At 38.4% G+C, this 20,395-nt stretch overlaps 1 protein-coding gene across 9 annotated transcripts in view; it reads right to left on the bottom strand.

The window, feature by feature from the left end:
• NEO1 (neogenin 1) overlaps positions 1 to 20,395 on the bottom strand; it is a 251,030-nt gene that overhangs the window by 29,875 nt on the left and 200,760 nt on the right. For 7 of the 9 annotated variants that reach the window (XM_032417570.1, XM_032417571.1, XM_032417576.1 and 4 more), the window contains exons 11-20: positions 19,667 to 19,815; positions 18,735 to 18,873; positions 15,362 to 15,411; positions 14,313 to 14,460; positions 10,354 to 10,464; positions 9,092 to 9,286; positions 5,896 to 5,991; positions 3,027 to 3,250; positions 2,806 to 2,944; positions 586 to 693 (exon numbers count right to left, since the gene is read on the bottom strand). In XM_032417570.1, the coding sequence (XP_032273461.1) occupies positions 586 to 693; positions 2,806 to 2,944; positions 3,027 to 3,250; positions 5,896 to 5,991; positions 9,092 to 9,286; positions 10,354 to 10,464; positions 14,313 to 14,460; positions 15,362 to 15,411; positions 18,735 to 18,873; positions 19,667 to 19,815 (1,359 nt within the window). The remainder of the gene's footprint in view (positions 1 to 585; positions 694 to 2,805; positions 2,945 to 3,026; positions 3,251 to 5,895; positions 5,992 to 9,091; positions 9,287 to 10,353; positions 10,465 to 14,312; positions 14,461 to 15,361; positions 15,412 to 18,734; positions 18,874 to 19,666; positions 19,816 to 20,395) is intronic. The other 2 variants (XM_032417572.1, XM_032417574.1) reach the window with 1 other exon arrangement.

Here is a 20,395-nt window from a genome sequence, read left to right as displayed (position 1 = left end):
AAAGCATAGTGTCCTCTACTGTGGAAAGTTCTCTGGAAGTCCAAGGAAAAATCCCAGGCCCCTTCAAAGGCCTAGGCCAATTCAAACTTCTAACTCTAGTGTTAGAGCACAGGAAGCTGAAGTAGCAGGCCTGGGGGAAAAACGGAATTAAATGTCTAATGAGCTTTTTGGGGCTTCAGGTTAAAAGAGCTGAATCTGTATTTACTGGGTACTACACCCTGTAGAATCAGGCAGGGTCTTTAACTCCCAAGGTGATTATCTAGTCAGAGGCAGAGAAGAACAGCTTTTCTGATGAAAATAAGTATGTCCAAAAGGTCCCACTGTAGCCAAAGACTGTCTAATATAACAACACCCAACAGACTTTCACTCAGTGAGTCAGAACAACCAACTGGCAATTCATGTTTACGTTAATATGAGCAAACAGCACCCCCTTGGTCCACTTTCAAGGACCATCATGACTCCTTGCGCCTCATAAAATGATCAAGCCAACTTTGGACTCCCACTTCTCCCAACCACACAGTACTGGGCTGGAATGCTTCTGCCCGACTGGAACAGAGAACAGATACACACTCAAAGGCATCTTACCCGTAATTTTGCCATTGGCTTCTGAGGGAGGTTGCCAATTTACAATTATCGTCCTAGGTTTTCCCTCTTTACTCACAACTGTCACATCCTTGGGTGGAGAAGTAGGAACTACAAAATAATAAGACTTTCAATAATTCCTGTCCATTCCAGTTTCATTTCTACAACGCTTTCCTTTTATAAGGTGCAATAAGAAGTATAAGACAAAAAAGCTAAAGCCTCCTGGCTTCAAAGAACTCATAGTCTACCTGTAAACAGATCCAATACAAGGAAGAATATGCCGGGGCGCCTGGGTGGCTCAGTCGTTAAGTGTCTGCCTTCAGCTCATGATCCCAGGGTCCTGGGATCGAGCCCCGCATCGGGCTCCCTGCTCAGCGGGAAGCCTGCTTCTCCCTCTCCCACTCCCCCTGCTTGTGTTCCCTCTCTTGCTGTCTCTCTGTTAAATAAATAAATAAATCTTTAAAAAAAAAAAAAAGAAGAAGAAGAATATGCCAAGTACCAAAGAAAAAACACCATACTATGAGGATATAGAATTGGTATCTTGGGCTGGAGGTCAGGGATTTATAGGGTTCTTAGGTAAGGAAATCAAAAGACCTCTGTAGTTAGTTACCAAGTATCTACATTATACCAGGCACTTTATAAATAGTATTTCACTTAATATTTATGGCAACTCAAAAGGCAGTTACCACTATCCCTGCTTGACAGAGCAGGGCATCGACAATGAAAAAGTTATGTAATTTGCCCAAGATGACTCCCCTCTCCCCAAATTTGGATTATTTTGTTAGAATATTTTCAAGTGTAAAATAATTTTCTCTTTCACTTATAGTTGGCTCTCCAAACAAAATATAATGTTTGAAACCCCCTATTCCCTCAAAGAATAAATGAGTTACAAATTGCTGTTTTTAAGTTTGCACTGCCAACTATTTGAGATTATTGCTCTGAAATGCAAAGCTGTTATGAAACAACACCAACAATGAAAACAACACTGCATTTCTTTTATTTCCATGTTATGGCTGATAACTTCTAATGTACTAGTAGAGAAATGAGCAAATTAAGTACATCCTTAAATTTACTCTTCTCTTCCTAAAATACTGGAATCTTCCTAGCATAAAATGGAAGGAAGCCTGGTGAAATGCAGACATCGTAAGAAAATACATAATATTATTTATTAACTAATGGATTGGAATGAAGCAAAAAGATATTCTTAAAACTAGCAAAGAAAGAAAACTCAAGGTCCATTTAAACTTTTATGCACTGTTATTTCTAAGCTCTCCAGATCCAACCCCTCTTCTCTGTAGGAAGTCCAACCAACTGTGCAGGAGACAAAAAGACATTAGGGCCAGGCCCAGTCTGGAGAGACTTCATTAGCTCCATTTTTTCATTATTTATATATAGGAGAAAAAAGCCATTAGGAGGCTGGAAGGGAAGGGCTCCCAATGGTCACACATATCCCCATGCTAGAAAAGTACAAGAGGTAGAAGGGCAGACCTACAAATGACCAAAAGGCAAACAAAATCTCAAACTTGGATACAAGCCTGCTTTCCCCTTAATTTGCTAGGTGTCTTTTATCTTTCATGTTTACTTACAGACAAAATCCCTTAGACTGCCCCAATGGGATTTTACCAGATACTAACTGGTTGTAAGAAGGCTGCGTGAAGAGCAGGTCACTTCATTTTCTCTATCTCAATTTAGCAATAAAGCAGGATTAATGACAGTAATCCTTTACATCTACACAGTGCTTTATAATTACCATGTGCTTTCTCATCTGCTTATTTTACCTTACAATAACCCTATAAGGTAGGAAAAGCAGATATTATTATCACCCCTCTTTTGCAGATGGAAGAAATGATAGGCTGGATGACTTACTTATGACTTACACAGTCAGTATTTGGTTGACCTGGGATTGAACTCAAGTCCCTTGATTCCTAAAATCTAGTATACTTTGCACTCTATTATCCCACTATTGGCTAATGTTCTTGTTCAGTGATGAAGAAAACCTAATTCATCAGCTGAAAAAGCAAACACTGAACTCCAGCTGTGCTGCTCACTATGTTCTGTAAGTGGGTTAATTCGTGCCCTTGATTCTTTCCTTGGGTAGTAGAAGCAGGTGATGAGAAGTCTCACGACTTGGAATGTGGCCCAGCATTCGCTGGACTTCCACTGGCTTTCACATCTTACAAAGAGAAGAAATACCATGTGATGTAAGATTCAGACAACACATACCAAATTCAAAGGTGGTCCCATGGGCTGTCATACTCCATGTGCTTGATCTTCGACCTTTGGTCACCATCACAGAGAATTCATACAGTGTATTTGCCTTTAAACCAGTCACCAAGTAACTTAAAGTTGTTGCATTTGCATTCTGGAAGCATAAGAATCAAGAACTTTAGAATTAGGAAATATCAAGAGCTAGATTTTCTCACCCAGAGCAAATGTGCAAGTACCTTGTACTTGGTGTTTGCTGGGATGTTGGTTTTCCATCGGACTGTGTAGTACCGGGAATCTGTAATCTTCTGGTGTTTGGGCAGTGAGTTGTCCGCCCATGTGATCCTTATGGTGTCATGACTCAGAATGGAAGCCTGAACTCCCACAGGTGGCATCATGGGAGTGGGATCTGGCACTGGAGTGTATGGAGCATTAATAACAAATAAATCAACTTCAGAAGTGTCTGGGTAAAAAGTAATTAAAAAAGGGAAGTGGCATTTTAACATAAACAAAAATAAAAGAAAAGGAAAATGCAGGGTAATATAATGGAATGAAAGGTGAGAAATGGAGAAAGAGAAAGAGAATCTGGAGTTAATAGATAACCACCATTCATTAAAAAGAATATTCCCACTTGTGTTCTTTCAGGAAAAATTTGCAGGAAAATGTCTAGGGAAATAATTAACTATATTCTCTCCTGTATTCTCTAGGTATATTAACAATTGATAATCCAATGATTATATTAACATATTCATACTTGAATTTTCTTTAAATTACTTGAAAATTCTATCTCCTTTCCAAAAAGGATTGTGAGAAGATACAAAGTACTTTTAAAATCAAGGGTGTAATTTCAGAACAAGCAACACAAAGCTCATGATCTGTTTTGGTATTTTGGTGAATGTGACTGAATTTTTGGGACATGGCTTATCAATGCAGGTCAACGAACATGTAAGGGTCCTATTCTCCAGCCTGAGTCCTGAATGCCAGCCAACAGCAACTTAGCCTGGCCTTGGTTTTAGGGTTATCTGATACCCACACAGGGTAGTTCAGATCTGCTGATGTCCTGGGTCTAAAAGCAAAATGGCTCACATCCAAATAAAGCAAAGGAACTCAAGGGCATTACTCTTCCTGAAGAAAAGGTAGGCTAGCACCATGAAGGAATATCTGCTATGCTTTCTCCAGTAGAATCAGAGAATAACCCACCTAATGAATCCCAATCGGTGATGTGAAATGACATACTTATGGGTCCAAGTGACAGCCTTTATGAACATAAGAAATCAGAATACTTATTTGATAGAAAGAAAAGTCTATACTCATGTATGTCCTGTGCCATATGCAGCTGACACCTTCTCTAAGCTCAGTGTCAAAATAGAGGCTAGAATGTGCACACAAGCACCAAGGACCATGAGCCCAGGACAATACAGTAGGATCCCCTGGGCTTTATCAACTCTTGGTCAGGTTTTCTAAGTACATACATGTTGATTTATTTTAAGTTAAGGTTTTAAAATGGCTTTCCCACCTGGTTAAGGAGAACAGCCCTTCCTGTAACTCAAAACCTGAAATGGCATGGACCTTGTTTATGAATAAGTGCCAAACTAACGTAATAGTCTCCATTTGTGTATTTCCTACACAATGAGGACTAAAGTAACAGAGGAACAGCATACATTATAGTCAAGGGCTTTGTTCAAAGATCAGGAAACAAACCAATTAGTTACAGAAAATGCACCTTCAGGTGCAAAATCATTAGACTTCTTTGAGAAATTTTTTTTATTTGTAATAACTCTTGGAAAAGATAACAAGGTTACAAGACTTAGGAACATTTCCTTGTATACTTCTAACCAGAAGGCTATATTTTTAAGTGACATAAGAGAAAATTTCAAAAAAGTTTTTTCTATTATAGGCTAATTTAAGAAAGTAGCAAACCACTTATCTAAATATTCTCTTTTTCATCTTACTTTTTTTTCCCTTCTGGAATACCAAAGCTCTTTGCAAAAGAACTTATAAATTGTAAGCACACAGGAGAAGTCAGGACAGAACTACCAAACATGTAGTGATGATGCTGGTCTTGTTAAGTAAAAGCATTAAAGAAAAAAAGGGGCAGAGATGATCTTTTTAAAAAGAATAATGTGAAATTTGTATTATTACACAAAGTATCCAGAAAATACAGCAGGCAATAGAGATACACAGCTCTGGAAAACAAATGGAAAAGAGCATTTCTGCAAATGATAAATTCTTGGGTTTTCAGGACCCTTTTTACAAGTCTAATATATTTATTTCAGTAAACTTTCTCATTCAGCCCTATATTAGATGTTTTATCTACAGAAATTTTACATTATATGAGTATTTCTTTATTACAAAAAATAATATTTTGGTCTTGTTTGTAATAAATGTACAGTTGATCAAATGGATGGTACAACTGACTTTATACTCTTTATATAAATAAAGCTTATGAAAAGCAAATAGAAGACTACTTTCCCAATCAACTCAGGTGACTAGTAAAGAAAATGCTGGATTCACTGATCATACACATTTATTGAGACCATCAGTAACCTATCTAACTCCTCCAGAGATACGGAGACCCGTTCATTTTTTTTCACTCATTTTAGTTGTAACTCACATGACCAAAAGATGAAAGTCACTTTTTTTTTAGGGGTGGGGAGGGGCAGAGGGAGAGGAAGAGAGAGAATCTCAAGCAGGCTAAATGCCCAGCGTGGAGCCTGATGTGGGGCTCAATCTCACAGCCCTGAGATCAGGACCTGAGACAAAAATCAAGAGTCAGATACTTAACCATCTAAGCCCACCCACGTGCCCCCAAAATCACTTGTAATTCTCTCAAAACTATAGTTTCTAGATCCCAACATATTAAAAATGTGCTACATATCTACATGGAATTATTTATATGAATGACTAGATTGTTAGCATTTTCTAAAAAGCAAAACAGAAATTAATGGAAATTTCTGTGTTGAAAGCCTCTTTTCCTATATGAAGCCTGCAGCCCACGCTGGCATATACTTTCCCTTTCACTGATACCTATGGGACAGACCTCATGCCAACATTCCACATAAGCTGCTGGAAAAAATGCTGAAGACAGAGGCGGACAGGATGACTTACCTGTGTGAGGTCTGGTCACAGCGCTCTCATACAAGGGGATGCCCTCACCCACGTTGTTAAAGGCTTTCAGGGTTATCACATAGTGAGAGCTGGGATCTGAAGAAGGAAACAAGTGAGAACACTTAGGAAAACATTCTCCAGAATTTAAAAAATTCAAGGGTGACGGTGCATGATCTTAAGTGCAGAGAAAGTCAGGAAAGATTTTAAAAACGTTTCTGTGGGATTCCTCCAGGGTGTGGGGAAATGTAGAGATGGCAGCACACATAGCACAGAAAAACTGGGATCAATGTTTCGGAGCAGTCCCAGAAGTGAGGACGGCTGTGCCTGGATCCTCTCTTGGCCTCAACTAACCAATGGTGTAGTGATGTTACTGTACAGAGGAGGGCTTGGATGAGAATGAGTAAATAGGATTTTCATATGTTGTAAGCCCATAGGTGGAACTTGGTATTTCACTGTGGTTTTACTTACATTTCTCTAATGATTAATGATGTTGAGAATCTTTTCATGTGCTGATTGTCCACTCATATATCTTCTCTGGTATACTGCCCATCCCAATCTTCTGCCTACTCTTTTACTGGATTGTCATCTTCTTATTAAGTTGGAAGAGTTTTATATTTTCTGGACTCAAATTCTTTGTCAGATATTTGAATGGTGAGTATTTTCTCCTAGTTTGTGGCTCCTCTTTTCACTTTATTGCTGTCTTTCCAAAAGTTGGAAGTTTTAAATTTCAAAGAAGTGCTATAGATTAATTTAATTTTATAACTTATGCTTTATACATCCTGAGAGATCCTTGTCTACCTCAAAGCCATGAAGGTTTTTTCCTGTCTTCTTCTAGAAGTTTTATGGTTTTAGTTCTTGCATTTAGCTCTGTTTTTGTGTATGATGTGAAATAAAGGTCAAGGAAAGTTCCCTTTCTTTCTCATACAGATATCCAATTCTTCCCACACCTTTTGCTGAAAAGACTACACTCTCCCCACTAAATTATCTTATTGTGTTTGTCAAAAATCAATTGACCATATATATATGGATCTATTTCTGGACTCCATTCTGTTCTATTGATTTGTAACACCTACCTTTGCACCAATACCACCACAATGTCTCAACTACAGTAGCCTTATGTAAGTCCTGAAATCAGGTAATGTGGGTCTTTAGAAGACATCTGAAGAAATGTTGAAAAGACCATACTACCTGATTTCTCTTTTTCAAAACTGTTTGGCTATTCTAGTTCCTTTGACTTTTAGAATTAAGTTTATCAATTTCTATAAAAAAGTCTGTCAGGATTTTACTTGGAATTGCACTGGGGAGAACTGTCATTTTAATAATATTATCCGATCCATAAACATGATACCTCTACTTATTTAAGTCATCCTTAATTTCTCTCAGCAATAATTTTCTAATTTCCAGTGTACAGACCTTGTTCATATTTTTAAAGTTTATCTCTAAGTATTTTATATTTTTTGATGCTACGTAGGTAGTACTTTTATTTTAATTTCAACTTCCAACTGCTTATTGTTAGTACATGGGAATATAACTATTTTTGTATATCAACTTTGTATCCTGTGACTTTGCTGAACTCACTTATAGTCTTAGTAGCCTTTTTTGTAGATGCATGAGGATTTTCTACCCTGATAACAAGGAGTGTGTATAGTGCTCAGATATTGGTTTCTAAATGTCATTTTCCATAAAATAAACCAGCATTCCTTGGAGAAATGACTGATTCAAGGGCTAAGGATAGGAAAATATCAGATGAGCCCACTATATCTTACTGTGTCAAAAAGGAAGAAAGTGCTCAAAGAAAGATGGAAGATGTCAAATAGAGGAATCAGTCATAGACTCCCATTCGGCATTCTTTCACTAAGGAAGAGAAGGAAAGTTCTTCTTTATCAGAGAATGCTGATAAATGAAGAAGAAATAATAGAATTAGAAATTCACTTGGGAAACACCACAGTAATAACTGTTACTAAAGACGCTAAAACTAGTGAATGAAAGTTTGACGAGAAACAAGATGTTTACAAAGACTCAAAGTATTTCCCCCACAAAGTATTTATTAATTCTAAAGGAGAAAACAATAACTTTAGGGAATGTAGCAGATACCCTCTGAACTAAGTGATTAAAGTTAACATCACTAGCACCAGACTTTCATGTGCCTCCTGATACGATGTACTGACAAGAACACAATGTATGTATGCTATTCCTTCCAAAAATGCATAAGCTGAGAGTAGTGAGGAAATATTAGGCAAGTCTAAACTAAGAGACATTCTATAAAATATAAATGGTTTATACTTCTCAAAAATGTCATAGTCGGGCGCCTGGGTGACTCAGTTGGTTAAGCGACTGCCTTCGGCTCAGGTCATGATCCTGGAGTCCCGGGATCAAGTCCCACATCGGGCTTCCTGCTCAGCAGGGAGTCTGCTTCTCCCTCTGACCCTCCCCCCTCTCATGCTATCTCATTCTCTCTCAAATAAATAAATAAATAAAATCTTTAATAAAAAAAAATGTCATAGTCATAAAATACAAGAAAAAACCAAGGAACTGTTCTGTATCAAGAGAAAACTAATGAGACATGATAACTAAATACAACAAGTGATCCTGGACCAGAAAAAAATGTTTTTCTTTTGTTAAAAGGACGTTAACGGAGCAACTAGTAAAATATAAATGAAGTCTAGAGATATTGTCTGAGTGTTAATTTGTTGATAACTGTACTGTAGTTATATTAGAAAATGCCCTCATTTTTAGGAAAAGCACATTAAAGTATCAGAGGGTGGAGGGGCATCCCATCTGTAACTTACTCTCAAATGGCTCAGTGAAAAAATATATATGTACAGGAAGACAGAGAATGATAAAGCACATGTGGTGAAATGTTAACTTTTGGGCACTCTTAGTGAAGAATATATAGAAATTCTCTACTTTTTTTTTTTTTTTGAGAGGGAGAGAGAATGTGAGTGGGGTGGGGGAGGGGCAGAGAAAGAGGGGGAGAGAAAGAATCTTAAGCAGGCTCTGTGCCCAGCGCAGAGCCCTACCTGAGATCATGACCTGAGCCAAAATCAAAAGTCAGATGCTTAACCGACTGAGCCACCCAGGCGCCCCTCTTTGTAGTATTTTTTAAAGTTTTCTGTAAAAATAAAATTATCATACAATCAAATATCAAAAGAAAGAAATCCCATATGCAATTACTTCTTCTACTTAGCATACATACCCAGATTTTCGATGGTGTAATAGCGCTGTTTATAGTCCACTTTGATGGTCTGGGCATGAGGGCTGCCAATGCCATAACCAATGGCATAACCTCTGACCACAATGTTCTGATTCTCTGGAGGAGTCCAGCTTACTACAATACTAGTAACCAGTGGCCGGACATGAAGAGAACTAGGCACTTCAGGAACACGAGTTTCTGGGAAAGAAAGTAGAAAAGCAAGACTTTAGAATATTTACCATCCTTGGGGCATGGTGTTTAGCCTCCTGCCAAATTATTTGGGGCTAAGATTTTTCCATTATGCCCAAGAATTCACAGAGAATCTGTATGTATAGTGAAGTATGGCTCATGGTTTTACTATATTCTAAGAAGAAAGCAAAACCCAAACAGCCTGAAATACAAGACAATGCAGTATTAATTTGGAAGGGAAGACAAGGAGATCTAAGAACCTCTACCCAATGGAGAGAAACAAACTGCCTTTCAATAGTTATTCATTCCTCTTGGTCCCACATCTGAGTCCCAGACTCAACTAGGTGGAATGAGAAAGGCATAACACCAACTAATTAGAAGCCTGTTGTCAACAGATGATCAAGTATCACATTACAGCGACTGTATCAATTATTTACTCCCCTAAGTAATATAAGTCAGAAAAAGGGAAACTTTAGAACCACATATTGATTTAAATGGTGGGAGACTAAGAGGCTTAAATCAGGTAGTAATTTATAGTGTATCTTTCAAATCTGTTACTTCAAGATATAACTTGCTATCTAAATTTAAAAATTAGCAAACCAAGAATGAGAATAAGGACCCAGGTGTTTGGTCTCCCAAGTGCAGCACCTGTGTCTCATAAAGGCATATACACACCTACATAAAGGTGCTCACTGAATAAAGAGGTAGGGAAAGGGCAAGGTGTCCAGGACTAAGGGAAAAGGAAAACCGTAGCTGAAAAAGGCGGATTGATGTGGCTCAGTGTTAAATTTCAGATCATTCATCTATTCAGTGGCCTTGATAAAAAACTAGACTTATTTGTTCTGGTCCTGCTGGAAGGGACAGGTTGTAAAAGCCACTGGGGTGGGGGTGGGGCGGGGGCAGGGGCAGCATTCCAGGAGACTGGCTGCATTACAGTAATGACAGGAGTGTAATACGGTAAAGTTCACAGACTTAAGCCATATATGCCCCCAAATCTGTGGGTTTCCAGTTTAACTAATTTGCCTACAGTCAGTCAGTACCTAGCTTCTCCCAATCCTGTAGACTGTTGTTCTTACCATCTAAGTCACTTTCAAAAGTTTCAGCAGACAGCCAGTCAGTAGCCGGGCCTGTGCCGTTGACTGTTAGAGCAGCCACTCGGAAATTATACTCAGTCCCCCGATCAAGACCTGAGACCCAAACGACAAAAAAAAAAAAAAAAAAAAAAAAAAATACAAGCTGAAATAAGAGTCTGGAAAACAAAAGATTAACAACTTCTCATTGAGTATCTCACCCTCCAAATCAGTACACAGCTACCATCTTGATGAAGTTTCGGTTAAAGTTAGAGAGCACACGCAATACATCTCCACAGCACAGCCGAGCTCCCACATCTCCAGCAGAGGCTGAAGCCCACACATTCGAGAGGAAAACCAGTGACCAGAGTTCCCAGGAGATTACAGATCCTTTTTTTTTTTAAGAGCTTGAAGGCCCCTCAGAGATCATTTAATGTAATCCCTTCATTTTGTTACTAAGGAAGCTAAGGTGAAAAAGAGGTCAAGGATAATGAAAGAGTCATGACAATGGAACAAAGTCAGTTGGTCTCAGAAGACACCCAAGACGGAAAGGAATTAAAAGATGTAATTCCTGCTGGGTTACCTCATCTCTGTTCTCTGAGCCACCCCGTGACAAGAGTAGGCCTACAAATCTATTTCACAACAGCCTACCTACCCATAAGTATATACAATAAGAGGAATAAAGCCTTTCTTTCATGCAATTTTTCATAATGACTATGAGTAATAAATTTACCAATGTACTGAAGACAACAAAAATCCACATGTAAAAGTCTACCCTACAAAGTAGAGCAACAGCCAATAATATGGTCAGCTATTCAGATAATTCATGCATCCATTTTTTTCTTTTTTTTATGTTAAAACACATAACAAAATTTACCATCTTAACTATTTTTCAGTGTACACTTCACGTGTATACATCTTTAGAGCACTTACATACTAAATATTGCATTACATCTTACAAGGTTTAAATGGTCCTACCTCCCCATATTGACATATTGGGATCTCTGGCCAGCAGCATTGTACAGAAGGTCTAAGGAGAGAACCACAGAGAGAGAGAGAACATGGCCAGGATGCAGGATGGCTCAGTGAATGAATCCTGTCACGTGGTGAGAGAAGAGATGGGAGGTATGGTTCCCAGCAGGCCCATCCTGAAGCTGTCTGCCCACAAGAAAGCAACAAACAAGGCAGAAGGAGAAGCCACATGGCTGGGCCCAAGTCAGTTTACCTGTCACCTCCCTGCACACACTGAAGCAGAAAGTGCCAGAGAAGGCTGTGCATGTGTTTGTACTGTTAACAGACAAATAATATGGACTACTGGCAAACATGGCTCAACTGAGGTCCTGAAAGAATTCAACCAATCAAATTATCATTCCCTCCCCTCTGGGGAGAGTTAAGAGTGTAAGACAGCAAGCAAGAGGTGGGGGTGGGGGGGAGTGTGTGCACACACATGTGAGCAAGAGACGCATGTGTAAAAAGGCTAAGAGTTCCTTTCCTCCCAGGTTACCTACAGAGTTCATAGACTCAACTAGGGCCCACAATTCATATTATAAAGATATGGCAGAATGTGTTAAGTGCCATGAGTGGTACAGAATGAAGAAACAACAATTACTTCTGGCTAAAACAGAGTCACGTAATTTGTGGTTCAGGACAGGATCCTGGTAATCCATATTGCTCTCTGATGCTTATCAAGCTTCAGGTTAATGCTTCAAGAGAGCAAAGATGTCCATTTGTGCTCACCATTATATACCTAGTACCAGCACACACTAGTACAAGTTCAATAAAGTCTGTTAAACAAATGAATCTAAATATGATTTTAAAATGCAATGATTTTCTCCATAAAGAAAAATCTATTTTTACCATGAAGATGATTATTTTGCTTACACATCAAACGTTTCATTGAGAAAATGAACAGCCTCCTCATGGTCCAGGACTATGTTCTGTTTTTACATTATTAGCAACAAGAACAGTAGCTGGTATACAGGTACTGTTATGCATGGGAAATGTTACCTGTATTTGGAGTCAAATCAGCAACTTTTTTTTTTTTAATTTTCAATTAGCCAACATATAGTACATCATTAGTTTTTGATGTAGTGTTCAACGATTCATTAGTTGTGTATAACACCCAGTGCTCATCACATCACGTGCCCTCCTTAATACCCATCACCCAGCTACCCCATCCCCCACCGGTCTCCCTTCTGTAACCCTCAGTTTGTTTCCCGGAGTCCAGAGTCTCTCACGGCAACTGGTTTTTAAGAACACACGAGACCAATTGTACTGTAACGCTCCTTTAGTGAGCTGTCTCAGCAACACCACTGCAACCATGTGTACTCGCCACAGCTTAGAGCTGTGGGGTTCATGTGAAGAAACTCAAAGACTGAAAGCTACCCTTGGAGACAAACGTTCACCTATTTTGAAAGAAGTCAATCCCATCTTTGAGGTGAAGAGTAAGGTGAAAACCTTGCTGGATTACCAGAGTACAAGTTTTCACTGTCAGTGACTCACCTAATTCTTAGAAACTCATCGCACTACACTTTTTGACCCCAGATCTTGGTTCTATCAAGAACTTGACCCCTGGAGGCATAGGAAAGTGGCTGATGTCAAGCTTCTCTACCAAGGAGGGAGCAATGTAAGGGAAGCTGAGAGCTCCCCAAGGGTGATGAAATTCATTCTCAGGGCTTAGATAAGGATGTCAATATCTCCAATTCTTGCAGTTTTCTTCTACCAGCTCTGCTAGGAACCCCCAAAATGGTTTCTTAGGGGCATCTATCTTTATTCTTCATAAGCACAGTCCCAATATCCAAAGAGCAAAAAGCACTTCATCTTCTTCCCATGCTTCTCCTGCAAAGCCAACTGGCCCTTGCAGAGCCAAGTCTACTCTCCCTACTGGGGGAAGAAAGAAGGGGCTATTCTGTCATCTATAGAGGAAGCCCATATTAGAGATGGAGCAGGGCCCATTGTTACCTAATATGCCACTTGGTCTGCTGCACATAAAGGGAAAACTACACAAAAGGAGCTATCCCAGACAGAATTCTCTAAAACTTTATCATGTAGCAAGTAGTAGCAAGAAAGATTACTGCACTACTATAGCTATTCACAAATGTTTCAGGCCACATACACGAGTGGTGTCAGTGTTATAAAAATCATTTTGTAGACCTCTGTAGACCTTTACAGTAGATATTTGGCCTATATAGCTTTGTTTTGCCTTGTTTTGAGATTGCAAAAAACCAGTACAGACTTAGGGTGGTTCAACTGAATATTTTTTGACTTTACAGCGATGCAAAAGCAATACGCATGCAGTAGAGCCTGTACTTCAAATTCTGAATTGTGATCTTTTCCCAGGCTAGAGATAGGAGGCACAATCCTCTCTTGTGATGTTGGGAGGGGCAGGAGCAGCTCCCAGTCAGCCTTGGGGTCACGAGGGTAAACTCCTTATACACTTACATTCTGTTTTTCAATCTCAGTACAGTATTCAATAAAGTACATGAGGTATCTAATAATTTGTTATAAAATAGGCTTTGTAAAGTTAAATGGTTTTGTCCAGCTGTAGGCTGATGTAAGTGTTCTGAACACATTTAAGGTAGGCTAGGCTAAGCTATGATTTTGGCAGGTTAGGTGTGTTAAGTGTATTTCTGAGTTAGGGTATTTTCAAATTTTGATGGGTTTATTGGGACATAACCCCATCGTAAGTTGAGGAAGATCTCTTGTATATACATGCAAAAAAGAAAATGTGGAGAATACAGAAAACCACAAGTAAAGAAATAAAACTCAACACTCAGAGATGACAGAACCTATAAGATTGTGTTCCATTAACTTTTATGAAGTCAGAAGTAGACTGAACTGTTACGAATTCTTTTGAACTGTTTTCACTTTAAGTCAACCGCTCAGAGTAGTCATTAGATTAGCATAACTCAATGCCTGAGAAAGATGCCATCTCCTACCTTTCACCCACATGCAAGGCAGCTTACCTTCAATCAGATGAGACAACTGTGTCCCAGTTACCAAGATCTCAGTGACATCACTCTTTCGGGAGGCCTTTCGGTAACGAATCTTGTAGCCAGTAATCTGACCATTTTGTGTGGCTGGAGGAGGTGGCTGCCAGTGAATCACAATACTCTGGGAAAGACAAGATTATAGGGAAAAGACTGAATATATCAAAAAGCTTGGTCCTGTTTTATAAATTACTATCCTGAATTCACTGACATAAGGCAGCAGGGTGCAAAGACAGAGTTTTACTTAGGGATCACTCAAAATTATTTTTTGGGAAGATTATATTTGCAGGCAGTATGCTCACGGCCCTTATCCTCCTGGGTATTTAGACATTTAGGCAAAAGTCTCAGAAAAGCTTTCAGAAGGAAAATATAAGGTCAGAGGCACATAGATTAGGAAGTAAACTATGGTTAGGTGTAAGGTTCTCTGCTATCTCCATTGTGGAACGGCTGAAATTAGACAATTCTGCCTAAAACTCTCCAAGAAGGGAATCATTAATTAACAGCTGGTTTTTAATTAAAGGACAAGGATTCCCATGGTGCTTTTTGAAAGGACTGAGTGTCTCAATTGTCAATGTAGCCCAGAAGCGGCTTTGGGCCTTGGAGAGGCACACATGGCTTTCAGTGTACAGTGGACGTGGCCAGGAGGGAGTCTGAGCCTATGCACCGTCCTGATGGATGTCTACCTTCACTTCACAGTACTAAGGGGCTATGGTATCATAAACAACTTACCTCTTTCCACCTCATCACCAATGTTCTGAACTGTTAAGATCTATAATGTCAGGATTTGCAAACTACAGTGTATCTGCAGAAAGACTAACTTAATCTTGGCATCAGAGAAAGGCAGTAAAGTTAAACAGAAAACACGGAGTCGGTTTCTAAGTCCAGCTTTATTGGAAGGTGTAATATCTATGACACCTCATTTCTCTGCTTGAGTACGATTCTTTTGATATAGAATCTCCCTCTCTATAAGTCCTTCTGAGACTTAGTAGTATGCCAGTAAAAATGAATAGCAATATAAAGTTTACCTTTGAATTTCTTACTTCTAAGGACAGATTCTGAGGAGCAGCACTGGGAACTGGACAGGCAAAAAAAAAAAAAGAAGAAAAAAGAAAATTTTTTCAATCACCCACATATCACTGCATCATGTGATATTCCTGGCCAGACTTTACACAAATGCGCATCTCAAGCACTAATTATGCAACTGAAAGGTCTAAACCTAGCTGCCAAAGCCCTCATGTTGATAGCAGTACGTGGATAAGGTGTGGCCACAGTTGATTCACTTAAAAAAATGAGACACATTCTTATAAAGGCATCCATACCCAAGTCAGGTTGCACCTTTGGGAAGTCAGATACTTATTTCAAGGATATGACAGTGACTCTAAACTTTTCTAGACCCCAGCTACATTCTGAACCTTCAACATATTCTTTTGAATATTCTTGTTGATGGCATATCTTTGTCTTGGGGAAGAGCCACAAATTTTCTGGAAACAAATCTAACGAATATGGCAAGTATATGTACTAGGTAATGCTGTTATGAGTCCAAAATACGAGGCACATAAATCAGTGAGCTCTGCATTCCTGTGGGGTTCCTAAACTGGTTTGGAACACAATTCCCAAGTAGAATAAAGAGATATTTACAATGACAGCTTCGGTAAAGGGACCACCTGGCTTCCCAAGGCAACTTTTATAGCAGGGAACACTCATTTCAGTATGAGAAGTTTGGGACTATTTTGGTTAAACAAATAGCTGCATAACTTTAGTTTCTCACATATGAGAACACAAGACAGAGCTATCTCAAATTTTATGATCCACACACCTTCCAGCATCCCTCTTTGTAGTAACTATAGCAAGCAAAAAGAATTTAAGTAAACCTGATTAATTTCTTCTCCACTCACAAAATGCTGACTTTAACTCTTTTCTCCTAGTCCATCCATGGAAACTTTTCTCTCCCTTTCTCTGACATTTGGTGACCAGATATATGACTAAGTGCCCACTGCACTATATGCTTCTGCAGGACAGAGACTATGTCTTGCTCAATGTTCTATCTTGTGCTAAAAAAGAACATCAGGCTTCAGCCCAGAGATTCAGGAACGGAAGTTGTGGAGTAGGACTTATGCAACTGTGTTTTGAAAAAAAAAGTCTATGAATGGTTCCAATCATCTCCTTGTTAAGAACCTGTGACTTAGCTGCAGAGGCAGCCGACAAAGGCTGCTGCTGGTGTCTTCATCTTCTTCTTCATCATAGCTAAGATTTGCTGCATGCTCCTACATGGCAGGTACTTAATCCTTACAACAATTCCACGAAGGAGTTTCTATAACTATTCCCATTTTATTTTATTTATTTATTTTAAATGTTTGTAAAACAACTTCATAATAGATTTTTAAAAATTTTATTATGTTATGTTAATCACCATACATTACATCATTAGTTTTTGATGTAGTGTTCCACGATCCATTGTTTGCATATAACACCCAGTGCTCCATTCAATACGTGCCCTCTTTAATACTCATCACCAGGCTAACCCATCCCCCCACACCCCTCCCCTCTAGAACTCCCAGTTTGTTTCTCAGAGTCCACAGTCTAACCCATTTTACAGATGAAAAAACTACAAAGGAGGTTCAGGGCAGTGAACCTGACTGAGCTATGTGTTTCAGCTAATGTTTTAAAATGTCAAAAAAATTTTTAAAAATTATGTACCATAACTAATAACATATCTAATATTTAAAATTGCATAACAGTACATCTACCAAACATTAATACTGTCCTTGATAACTATTTTACTCCCAGATCTAGAAGCCAAAGATAATACACGTTTTATATTATTTCATGTGTCTTTTTCTTTAACCTAGATTCTAGAATGATAATCCCCCATTTTTTCTCTGAATAGTCCTTTTACTTTTTTTATTGCCCCCCAACTGGTTTTCTTTCATGAGACTAATATTTTTTAAGAAGTCAGGCCAGTTTATTTATTTTTTTATAGAATTTCCCTGTTAGACATACCCAAACTGAGGAAAATTCTACAAATTCTACAAACAAACAGGCCTAAATTCTTGAAAAATATTATGACTTTTAGGAAACAATATATATATACTTATTAACTGCAATAAACACAGTTATTTTCTGTTCTAATAATAATATTTTTTAAACCATGCTGGTCTTAAAGATACAAATGTAGTGATCCGAAGGGGTACCTGCACCCCAATGTTTATAGCAGCAATGCCCACAATAGCCAAACTCTGGAAAGATGTCTATCGACAGATGAATGGATAAAGAAGATGTGATACATACATACATACATATACATATAAAGAACATGTGATATATATATATATAAATATATATTTATATATATATTAAGATATATATATTATATATATAAAGATGTGATATATACATAAAGACGTGATATATATATGTGTATATATATATATATACACACACACACAATGGACTATTACTCAGCCATCAATAAAATGAAATCTTGCCATTTGCAATGACATGGATGGAACTAGAGGGTATTATGTGAAGTGAAATAAGTCAACCAGAGAAAGACAATTATCATACGATTTCACTCATATGTGGAATTTAAGAAACAAACAGAGGAGCATAGGGGAAGGGAGGGAAAGTAAAACAAGATGAAATCAGAGAGGGAGACAAACCATAAGAGACTCTTACCACAGGAAACAAACTGAGGGTTGCTGGAGGGGAGGGAGGCAGGGGGATGGAGTAACTAAGTGATGGGCATTAGGGAGGGCACATGATGTAATGAGCACTAGGTGATATATAAGACTGATGAATCACTGAACTCTACCTCTGAAACTAATTATATACTATATGTTAATTAATTTAAATTTAAAAAATAGTAAAAAAAAAATTAAAATTAAAAATGCCGGTCTTGACCTACTCAATCCCCTTGGCAAGCTATAGTTTGAAAAATATTGCTCTAGGTGATGGTTACATGAATATAACTTAGCTTAGAAATTCAGTCACAGGTAAGAAATGAAACTGTCACAAAATACTGAGGAATTAATAAGAGCTATTTGGTGTACAAATATGATTGCTAAGTGGAACAAAGCCAGCCTTCCATCAGCCCTGGAATGGTTTGTGTTATGAACAAGCAACATTTATTTATACAAAAGCCCCTCCTAAAAATAAAAACAAGAGAAACTATTCAGTACTAGGCACTGCAAGTTCTACCCTCTCTCAGTGAATCTTTTAAACCCAATGAAATTGGTATTATCTACATTTTATGCATAAAGAAGCATGCTCAGACATGTTAAGGAACTAAAGTCCAGAAAAGGGGTAGAACTGGGATTTGAACTGAATCTTCTTGGTATCAAAGCCCATGACCTTACCAGGGCCGCCAAGCATGTGTGTTCCAAAGGAAGAAAGACTCACCATCTGACAACGTTCGAACAGCAACATCTTGTGTGGAGACTCCAGGACCATGTTTGTTGTAAGCCACCACTCGGAAACTATACTCTGTGTATTTTTTCAACCCATTAATGGTATGGGAGTGACTTGAAACATCAATATCCTTGAATAAAATAAAACAATTTACACGTATACAACTCAAGCCAAAAGAAATGCTGCAAAATAAAGAATTAACTATACAAATTTTGCATGTGATTCAATGCAGATTTTTATCCCTTTTACGAAATACTACTTAACAATCAAAGCAGATTGATCAGAAACACTGGCAATTTACAGAGAAATATTGCTTGATGTTTAGTGACCCCTCCTGATAAAAACTACAGAATATAACTTGGTACAAAGAAAGAAGTCGGGCACCTGGGTGGCTCAGTCGGTTAAGCGACTGCCTTCAGCTCAGGTCATGATCCCAGGGTCCTGGGATCGAGTCCCACATCAGGCTCCCTGCTCTGCGGGGAGCCTGCTTCTCCCTCTCCTATTCCCCCTCTCTCGCTGTGTCTCTCTCTGTCAAATAAATAAATAAAATCTTTAAAAAAAAAAAAAAAAAGAAAGAAAGGAGTCTGCTGACTTTTCATTTCCTATATACAACTTTTTTATTCTGAGATTTCTAGACAAGCAAGTATTGAGTTTTGGAATTATATTTCAACTCTACTATTTCAATCAATCAATTGAAAAATGGCTTTGGGGCACCTAGGTGGCACAGTCCGTTAAGCATCTGACTCTTGGTTTTGGCTCAGGTCGTGATCTCAGGGTCCTGGGATGGAGGCCCGTGTCAGGATCCACGCTGCGTATGGAGCCTGCTTAAGATTCTCTCTCTCCTTCTTCCTCTGCTCCTCCCGCTCATTCTTTCTCTCTCTCTAAGGTAAATAAATCTTACCAAAAAAGGCTTCATCTTTTACCTGTTCTTTATCAGTCCCTTTTTCCATGTAGTACAATTTGTAATTCTGAATTTCCCCATTGCCAGACAATGGTGTTTCCCAGGTGACAGTGATGGAAGTAGGTGAAGCTGCATATGCTCGGATGTTAGGTGCTGGGCCAGGGAGCTGAACTAGAAAGAAAATTTTGAGACAGCAAGATATGAATGAAATTTACTGCACTCCTCAATCACCATTCTCAGCAATAACATCATAATGGCCATGTTTTTAAAAACAATAAAAACTGAGAAAACAACTGATTTGATTGAAGTGGTTTTAGGATAGTATATGATTAAATGCATTTCCCTTTTTAGACTCAAATTATAACCAAAAATTATCTGTGAAGTATCTCAAATGTATTCAAAGGAAAAAATAAACATTGCGGAATTTTTTTTGTGGTTTATAAAATCCTAGTTTTTCAGCAGGACTGCAGCACATAAAAGCAGCCATCACAAAAAGAGAGTCTTCAGGGGATTAAAGAGGACACGTATCCTGATGAGCACTGAGTAATGTACAGAATTGTTGAATTGCTCTAATGTACACCTGAAACTGATATAATACTGTATGTTAGTTATACTGGAATTAAAGTAAAAAACTTTAAAAAAAGAGCGAGCCTTCTTTTGCCAGGCACTGGGGATGTGGTGATGGACGGAGTCCCAGCCCACAAAGAATTCCTAGTATAGAGGGAACTCAGACATATAAATAGTTGCAGAA

The sequence above is a fragment of the Phoca vitulina genome, unplaced genomic scaffold (assembly GCF_004348235.1).
Source record: "Phoca vitulina isolate PV1807 unplaced genomic scaffold, GSC_HSeal_1.0 scaffold20, whole genome shotgun sequence".
Classification (NCBI taxonomy): Eukaryota; Metazoa; Chordata; class Mammalia; order Carnivora; family Phocidae; genus Phoca; species Phoca vitulina.
The sequence above is the reverse complement of the archived record's forward strand: the minus strand, read 5'-3'. Positions and strand labels throughout refer to the sequence as shown.